Source organism: Alligator sinensis, unplaced genomic scaffold, assembly GCF_000455745.1.
Source record: "Alligator sinensis unplaced genomic scaffold, ASM45574v1 scaffold250_1, whole genome shotgun sequence".
NCBI lineage: Eukaryota > Metazoa > Chordata > Crocodylia > Alligatoridae > Alligator > Alligator sinensis.
This window is the reverse complement of record NW_005841888.1, coordinates 3754878-3764363: the sequence shown is the minus strand read 5'-3', so window position 1 is coordinate 3764363 and position 9486 is coordinate 3754878. Positions and strand designations below refer to the sequence as shown.

The 9486-nt window shown below is 41.3% G+C and overlaps 1 protein-coding gene across 1 annotated transcript; it reads left to right on the top strand.

Moving 5' to 3' along the window:
- The first annotated feature begins 1153 nt into the window (after nt 1-1153).
- On the top strand, nt 1154-8548 carry PYGO1 (pygopus family PHD finger 1). Its single transcript, XM_006017982.3, has 3 exons — nt 1154-1172; nt 1695-1780; nt 5707-8548. The coding sequence occupies exons 1-3, from the start codon at nt 1154-1156 to the stop codon at nt 6838-6840; spliced, it is 1239 nt and encodes a 412-aa protein (XP_006018044.1). The 3' UTR covers nt 6841-8548.
- Nucleotides 8549-9486: the final 938 nt, after the last annotated feature.

Below are 9486 nucleotides of genomic sequence, written 5' to 3'. Positions count from 1 at the left end.
GAGAGTATCTCCCTACTGCCAGGGGAATCCTTGAATGACACTGATCTGTTATGGTACCTGTGCTGTGCCTACTTTGGTGACCTGTCATCCATATGCCCTGGTGATACACAATTAGCTTCAGGTCACACTAATTTATGCCAGGGATCTTAACTGGCCAGATTTTTAGACATTTAGGCATCTACAGATGCAGATAAGTGCCTATTGGGATTTTTAAAAGCATGTGAACAGAAGTTAATGGGAGTTAAATGCTTACCTATTAGGCACTTTTATTAATCCTGGCATTTTTTTTTTAGGTGAATATCTGGTTGCCTATGTAACTAAGTCGGGGTGCGCAAAATGCGGCCCGGGGGTGGATACAGCCCACCAGGCTTGCCAAAACTCAGTAAGCAGCCCTCTGCCCAAAATAATTGCCCACCACTGAACTAAGTGATAGTGTTGTACGCTGTAATCCAAATGTGAAGCAGAACATTTTCACCTTCTTGGAAGTTGAAGTTTGTCAAGTTTCTAAATATAGATTATTTAAACAACTAATAGTAGACATCTTAGCCATTGCACACTTTCCTCTATTTAGCAAAGAATTATTTTTTGTCGTCATGCATAATAAAAGATGTAGGCAGGTGGATATTACAGCATGGAGAAGAATGAGCTTTGGTTCGGACTGCTCATATTGATGGCTCTAACGTCAAAAACTGCTGGTGTCAAGTCCTACATCAGTAGCTTTCCATGCTTTGTGATTTTTGGTTTAAGATTATTACTCTTCATATTTTTAAAACAAAATCGATTTGAATGCCAGAAAAGGGGAAATGGCTGGCCTAATGGACCATTTACCATTAATATTTCCTCTATCTGTGCAGGCTTTAAAGGATTTAAAAATAAAGTGCCATGTTTTCTTATTTAGGATCCTGTATAGCTTCGGAACCTTTTCACAATCATACAAAAGGTATACGTGAAGGTTGAGTGAATCATGGGGTTTTCTTTATAGTAGACAAAATAAATAGCTCAAGAAGGTTAAACATCCCTGAGTTTCAGGAAACTCTGTCAGAATTGCTTTGGCTGATTGTACCAGGAGGCCTTTGGAAAGGTCCTCTCATGCAGACTCTCGCTGATCGTAATTAGTTTTATGAGGTGACCTTTTGCTTGATCAAGATTCACAATGATGGCAGCTAGAATTGGTAAACTGGGAGGCCTGCCTAAACTGTATGCTGTGTTTTCATTCATAGATTTGATTCTTCTTGCTTTTTTGTTGAGAAATACTGTAATTACCTACTGCCCCACTGGGGGCCTGAGCTGATGAATGCCAAGTGTGGGAAAGTTATGTAGGGGTTGAATCTTATAAGTGTTTTTTTTATGGTTTATTTGAAAGTTGTGTTATATGTAAAAGAAAAGAAAAGCTTCCTTAGTGGTGAAGCACGTAAGACCTGATCTCAAACCCAATTAAATGAATGGCAGTCTTTCTACTGACCGTAATGGGCTTTTAATTGAACCCCTGGTGCTAATGGAGATGGATAGCTGTACATGTGGTGTGCTGCTTTTTACCTCCAGGTGTGTTGTGTGTGTGGCCACTGTTGTTTAAGCCTAAAATTAGGGATATTTTGCTACTCATAAGCTTTTTCTTATCTATGTGACAAAGGCACATATTTGTGTAACATCTACATGGAAACAAATGCAGAATTACATTGATTGAAATTTTGTAGGTGGTGATAGTGGATTGGATGGGTTAGGAGGACCAGGAGTACAACTTGGAAGCCCAGATAAGAAAAAGCGCAAGTCAAATACTCAGGTAAGTTCACTCTGGTTCTCTTGATTTTTTTGACTAAATAATGCACTCAAACGTTGTTTATTAATATGACTGTCTCTTCCATCTAGGAATACCAACCTTTTATCACAAGCAGAATGGTAGCCAAGATCTTATAAGTAAGTGCATAAGGTGAAATCTTAGATCCCTGTATATCCTCAGAGGATACTAGTAACTCCCATTGAAGTTATGGGGGTTGCTTGAATCCAGTGAGGGAAGACTAGATCTCTGCTAAGCAGCACTGCTAGAGTAAACAGGCTCTATTTAGTCATGGATTTGGTGATGAGCAGAATTTTGTTCCCAGGTTTTTAGTCTTTGGTGTAAATCTGCAGAGAATGAGGAATGGCTGTGAGATGCTTTCGCCTGCTCCCCTTGCTGCATGTATATGCAGCACAGGGCAGGGGGAGGGGAAGCATATATATGTATAGGCTTGTGAACTAGTAGAGACTTATAGTTTATGAACCCATCGGCCGGACCTTTAGTCTACTTTCGATGATTTTTCAATGCAGAGAGCCCTGAGGCAAAAATGGGGCATGTCTGTACTGCTTTCATGATTTTTCTGAGAGCAGACTCTTCAACTTGCTCCTGCTTCAGATGTGCCAAACTTAGAAATGAAGTGGAGGGGAGACATTTTCAGGGAAGCTTCGTTGCCTTGTTTCTGTGTTTGGCTTATGTGGAGCTGAAGTGGTGGTAGTGGGGGGGAAGCAGACATGCTTCTTAGCAGTGCTTTCAGGAGCACTTTGAAAGTGGAGTAGGTGTTATCATCTGAATAAGTAAATGTGTATGATTTTGACCTTCCTGTTAACTGGAAATGCGTATTTTCCATTTCCTGCAACAGGGCTTTTGTAGAAGGACATTGGATATAGGTAGTAGTGAGGAATACCTATATTGAGCAATATGTCCTTTATTCAGAAATGTTCACTTGTGTGTCCACTCAGTATTGTGGCTGAGGATATCTAACAGTAGTTATAACTTGGAAAATTATTTATAGAAGTACTATAAACACTTTTATATATGTATGCCCAATCCCATTGTTTTTTTTTTCTGGTCTGTGTAGTTTTTTTATTCAAGCAATCATGGGAAAAATGCCAGCTTAAGGCAGTGTCAGTTAATTTCAAGTTTTCTGGTCTCTCTTTCTCTTTCTGTTCCTTCTAGTTAATGACTCCTTCCTTCTGCTGTGGAATAAAGATAACTATAGTGGGTGTGCAAATCCAGTTTCCCCTGTTTTGTTACCAACTACAAGGTTTGCAGAGTAGTGGAAATATGAAAATTATTTCCGCAGGTGTATGCCACTAAATATTTGGGGCCATATTCTTTTCTGTGCACCAATGACCTACATAGGGTGAGCAGCTAGAATTTTCTTCCCAAGATGGACAAGAGTGAGGATTAGTTACATAACCATTATGTAGTCATTTTTGCACCCTTTGGGTTTCACTAAACACTCCATTATGTGGGGGTTTAGAATGTAGTTTGTTGACCGCCAGGCCTAAGGTCGGGGAGGACGGGGTTAGAGAGCTTCTGGTGGGGCTGGACATGTTCAGATCAGCAGGTCCAGATGCTCTCCACCCCAGGGTGTTGAGGGAATTGGAAGGGGTTATTGCGGGGCCCCGGCACGGCTTTACAAACACTCGTGGTGCTCTGGCCAGGTGCCAGATGACTGGAAGAAAGCCAGCGTGGTCCCCATCTTCAAAAAGGGAAGAGGGAGGACCCAGGCAACTATAGGCCCATTAGTCTTACTTCAATTCTGGGGAAACTCTTTGAGAAGATCATCAAGGAGCACATCTGTGATAGGCCAGCAGCAGGGATGATGCTCAGGAGCAACCAGCACAGTTTCATTAGGGGCAGGTCCTGTCTGACCAACCTGATTGCCTTCTACAATCAGGTCACAAAAGCATTGGACGCAGGTGTCGCAGTGGATGTAGTCTTTCTGGACTTCAGCAAGGCCTTTGACACTGTCTCCCACCCCATTCTCATAAAAAAACTAGGTGACTGTGGCATTGATGCCTACACAATCAGATGGATTGCAAATTGGCTGAAGGATCGTATTCAGAGGGTAGTGGTGGACGGGTCATATTCGACCTGGAGGGAAGTGGGCAGTGGAGTCCCCCAGGGCTCGGTCCTTGGGCCCGCACTGTTCAATTTCTTTATTAGTGACTTGGACGATGAGGTAAAAAGCACCCTGTTCAAATTTGCTGATGATACCAAGATTTGGGGTGAGGTGGGCAAGCTACTGACAAGTGCAGGGTGCTGCACTTGGGCAGTGGGAACCAGCAGCACACTTATAAGCTGGGAAACTCCCTTCTCGAGAGCACGCTGGCAGAAAGAGATCTTGGAGTCATTATTGACTCCAAGATGAACATGGGCCGACAATGCGAGGTCACGGTCAGTAGGGCTAACCGTACCTTGTCGTGCATCCACAGATGCATCTCAGGCAGGGCCAAGGAGGTGATCCTCCCCCTCTATGCGACACTGGTCAGACTGCAGCTGGAGAACTGTGTTCAGTTCTGGGCACCGCACTTCAGGAGGGATGTGGACAGCATTGAGAGGGTCCAGAGGCGAGCCACCCGCATGATCCAGGGACAGCAGGGCAGACCCTATGAAGAGAGGCTATGGGACTTGAACCTGTTCAGCCTTTGCAAGAGAAGGCCAAGAGGGGACCTGGTGGCTGTCTATAAACTCACCGGGGGAACCAGCAGGGTTTGGGAGAGACCCTGTTCCCCTGAGCACCCCCTGGGTAACAAGGAATAACGGCCACAATTTGTTAGAGAGTAGGTTTAGACTAGACATCTGAAGGCACTACTTCACAGTCAGGGCGGCTAGGATCTGGAACCAACTTCCAAGGGAAGTGGTGCTGGCTCCTACCCTGGGGGTCTTTAAGAGGAGGCTTGAAGTCTACCTGGCTGGGGTCATTTGAGCCCGGTTTTCTCTCCTGCCCGGGGCAGGGGGTCGGACTTGATGATCTACAAGGTCCCTTCCAACCCTACTTCTATGAATCTGTGAATCTATGACCGCCTATCTACACTGTCACCTTATCTCCAGTTTTAAAGCCCTACCACAGAGGTCTCTCTGGTCACAGGAGATAGAGCCCCTTGAGCAGACATCTTACTACCTGTACAACTTTCAGCAGGGATACAGGATAATTACTACTTTCTAAAATCTTCATATCCTCACATGAAAACAAATGGATTAGAGGAAAGATTTGCCCTCGATGTTAATAGATCAAATCTGAGATATAACCGGAAACACCCTATATCTACTTTTAAATATATTTAAATAGAAGTTTTTGTGTTTTAACTCTGGAATCTTGCTTCACTTAAAAGAAAAAGAAAAGAAAACCATATGGTGAGTATTTTTCGCAGTATGTTGTGGAGCTGTTTAGTTTTCATAGATTGCTTTAATAGCTTGATGACTTTTATGAAATAGATTTTAAGATTAATTCAGAAAAAGGTTATAGGAGAAGGTACTCTTCTGATACAAAACTTAACTGGCTTCCATAAAGTTCTGAATGGGAAGACACAGCACGAGGGATCCCTTCATAAAAAATAAAGGGAATAAGTAGTTGTGATAGTTTTATATATCTGCCAAGAGATGAGTTCTTCCAGGGACTGCCATATTATAACAGTCATTACTATAAATGGTGCCCTTAGTGGTAGTCTTTGTGAGAGGGACTAAGGATTGAATGATCCTGGGTAAACTGTTTTCTTTCTTCCTTGTGGATGAGGCTTAAGGTACATCTTCATGAGGCTTAAGCTTTCGATGGCTGTATAGCACTTGGATTCTGAATAAGTAGAAAGCTTTGGTTTTCTCACAAGGGTTGCCAGTTTTACAGCTTTATCGCTGAAAGCCTATGATTTATTGCAGGGAAGCTTACAGAAATTATCATTTTAATGTCATATTCTAAATATTTTCAGGGGTCATCTTTTCCTCCTCCATCTGAATATGCTCCACCACCGAATCCAAGCTCTGACCACCTTGTAGCTGCCAATCCCTTTGATGACAACTATAATACTGTCTCTTATAAACCACTATCTTCAGGAAGTCCTTATTTTAGCAATCCTGGTTATCCTGGCTTTGGAGGCTATAACACTTTCAGAATGCCCCCTCACATGCTGCCCAGAATGTCCTCACCATATGGCGGTTCCTACTCACTCAGAAATCAACCACACCCACTCCCTCAGAACCCCGTGGGAATGGGTTTTAATCGACCTCACTCTTTCAACTTTGGTCCCCATGATAATACAGGTTTTGGAAATCAACCAGCTTATAATAGTGGTCAGATGCCTCAAAATGTCAATATACCCAGCCAACATTTCAGACCTAATCCTGGTGAGAACTTTGGTCACATTCCTCCACAAAATTCTAATCAAATACCACACCCTGACCTGCCATCTAACTTTGGGCCTGGAAATAGTCAAAATTTCCCAAATTCCCAGTTAGATTCAAACCATTCTTTTGTTCCACCCCCCAGCACATATAATCAAACAAAAACATCAGCACAAAAACAAGACTTTAGTCAAGGTGCAAACAAAACCTCCAGCCAGAACACTACTACTCATCAGCATCACCACAGAACGGATGATATTGTAAATCAAGGTAACACTGATTTAAAAACAGTTAATCGAAACAATGTAGTAAATCAAGACAACAACCATCCTAATAATGGTGATAACACTAACAGTCATGCTAATGGGACTCAGAACAAGTCTCGTCAGGCTAGACCTGCAGCTGAAGGATGCAACTCTGAAAAGAGCAGCAAAACACCTCTCCATCCCAGTCGTCATGGTCATTCATCCTCTGAGCCAGTCTATCCATGTGGAATTTGTACACATGAAGTTAATGATGACCAGGATGCCATCTTGTGTGAAGCTTCTTGTCAAAAATGGTTTCATCGGATCTGTACAGGGATGACTGAATCAGCGTATGGCCTTCTTACTGCAGAAGCATCAGCAGTATGGGGCTGTGATACCTGCATGGCTGAAAAGGATGTCCAGTTGATGCGCACTAGAGAAACTGCTGGGCCACCTACATTGAATACTGATGGGTGAAGACATGCTTTGATGTGGAGAGCTATAGAAGTATAGATGTTAATTACGTACTTCATCTTCTGCAGACAATCAAGCTTTGTTTGATTGGTTCTTTATGTAGTCTAATTATTTCCACTCATTAAATTCCATCTCAGTTTCTGTACTCTTAGTTTAGGCTTGCGAGTGTTGAAACTTTGATCAGAAACACTACAAAACATTTGAATCTACAAAACATGACTGATGTTTATTTGATCACAAGCAGGTTTTGCATATTAAAAATGTATTTACTGAATTATTGATGTCAGAACTTATGACTCCATGAATACAAGCTAGCAGTAAGTTCTGAGCCTTGACAGTACTATATATTGGAAGCATTCATTTTGTGACTGTCCACTACTGTTTAGCTGATGTCAGTGCCACGCCCCCTTTAAAGGAAGTGGCATGAAGGAAGAGGAGTATTTATGATTTTTAATGGTTTTACAGTGAATGCTAAAGATTTGAAATGTGCTTTAATATTTCTGAAAGGATGACATATCATCCTGTTTATTTTAATATTTGTGACATTTACACTTAATACAATGAAACCTCAGCAATCCTCTCATATTCATATTTCCAAAAAAAGAAATGTTTCCTGATTTCTCAGCATGTATTTAGTTGCAAAGGACTTCCATGAGTTCTTGTGTTACTATGAATTCACAATATTTACAAAATATATGATAGAACTGCATTTAAAATTAAAAAATAAATATTTTTGTTAAGCTACCATTCAAAAGTTAGGGATGTCATAATTAAGGTTGTTCATTCAACCTTAATTTGGTCGTCTTGTGCGTATGCACTACGATACAGCCTGTACTTGCATTATCATGTTCTACCTCCTTTTATAGCAGCATTAAGAAGAGCAGAGGAAAGAGTATCTTTCTTTCCTCTTTCAGTGTCCCACACTACAGCAACCCAAGAAAGCTGGGGTGAGCAGTTACAGAGGAAGTCCTGCCTATCTCCTGCAGCTATCTGCTGGAGCATGCTTGGTCTCCCTTTGGGGATAACTTATGCATAGCCCATTTGGACTTGGTGAGGGGGTGGAGCATGTTCAGCACAGACCGAATCTTACAAGAATTTAGTGTTCCTTTTTTTTTTTTGGTTGTGTAATTTGTCAAAAAATGGGTGATTTTTTTTCACAGGTAGAGGAAAAGTTACAACCCTGACACTACAGTGGCCTCTCTGCTGAACTTCCTCTATGTTCCAAAGTTCTGGATCGTCTCAACAAAACGGTTTTGAGATTTTTTTTTTTTAAATGGGCAAAGAAGCAATGTAATTTTCCCTAGTCCCATTCTCAGAGAGCAGAACCATTGCATTTTCCATGTTGGAGATGGCCAGCATGGAAAATTTCAACCTGAACAAGGTTATAAACCCCTGTTTTCAGTTGCTTACAATAAGTGTTGAGAAACCCTAAATATATGCGGTGCTAAAATGATAGGTGGTACCTATCATTCTTACTCTGTGCTGTGAGGTATTATTGTTATTGAAACCAGACACTTGCCAAACATCACAAATGTTATTATCATTGTTTAGAAAGTGCTCAGATACTATGGTAATGAGCTGTATAAGAACCTGTATAGCAGTGGTTCTCAGCCTTTTTTGTACCAGGACCCATTTGTAAACATCAATGGCCAGAGGTCCTAACCCAGTGCCCTTCACTCCTGACCCACTGCCCCGAGGCCCCAGCCCCACAGTGTGTAGGGCAGGCACTCTGCCAGCCTGCAAGGGAAAAGCCACAGTATCCCGCATTTTTTTGTTTAAAGGAGAATCCGTTTTTAAAGTCTGTTCATGACCCTTTCATATATTCTTGTGACCCATGGGTTGAGAAACGCTGCTATATAGCATAGAAATGTCAAAATACAGATTATGTTATCCTTCCTATTCATTAAAGTTAATTGTTTGCCAATTTAGTACGTGACTGTGAGGTTCTGATGTAATTGTGCTTCTAAATGTTACTTGGACATGTGTCCTTTATATGTATGTGTGGACCCCCTTTAATTTTACAGGTTACACATGAATAGTTGCTAAAGAAAAGGCTAGTTGAGGAGAGAGGTTAAGTATGAATGCCCATCATCCATGGATTTGTTTGCTCCCCATCTTGTGTATAGCTTGTTTACATTCAGAAGAGAGCTTCTGCAGAATCTGGGGGAAAAGAGATCATGTCCAGAGACGGTGGTACTTCTAAACCTTTTTAGCGTCTAGCAAGGAGATGTGAAAGAGGCTTTTGGGAAAATTTGGACCTCTGTTGGTAGCTAATTATTTTTATCTGCTACTAAGACTAAACTTTAGTTGTTTTTTTTATTTTACTGGCTTGATCACATAGAGTAGAAATCTGTGCTTAAAAATGTATTTGTGTAATTTCTCAGCAACTTACCTCCTTCAGTTCTAATTTGGTATCTGAAGTGGAAATTTAAAACCCAAACCTTGTTTGTATACAGCTTTTGTCCCTGGGGTGAGGATGCTGTCATTGCACGTGTGCTGTTGGTGATACCATATTTTCTTCTAGATTTCTAAACAAATAGAAGATTTTAATATTTTATTCTCCGACATCCACTTAGGATTTTACATTCTGGTGTAAGAGTCAGATGTTATATTTAAAATTAACACTATATGTTCTGGCAACCTTTCCCT

Coding starts and splice junctions, on each gene's coding strand:
- PYGO1 (XM_006017982.3), top strand. Junction 1,781..5,706: donor AGCGCAAGTCAAATACTCAG/GTAAGTTCACTC, acceptor AAATATTTTCAG/GGGTCATCTTTTCCTCCTCC.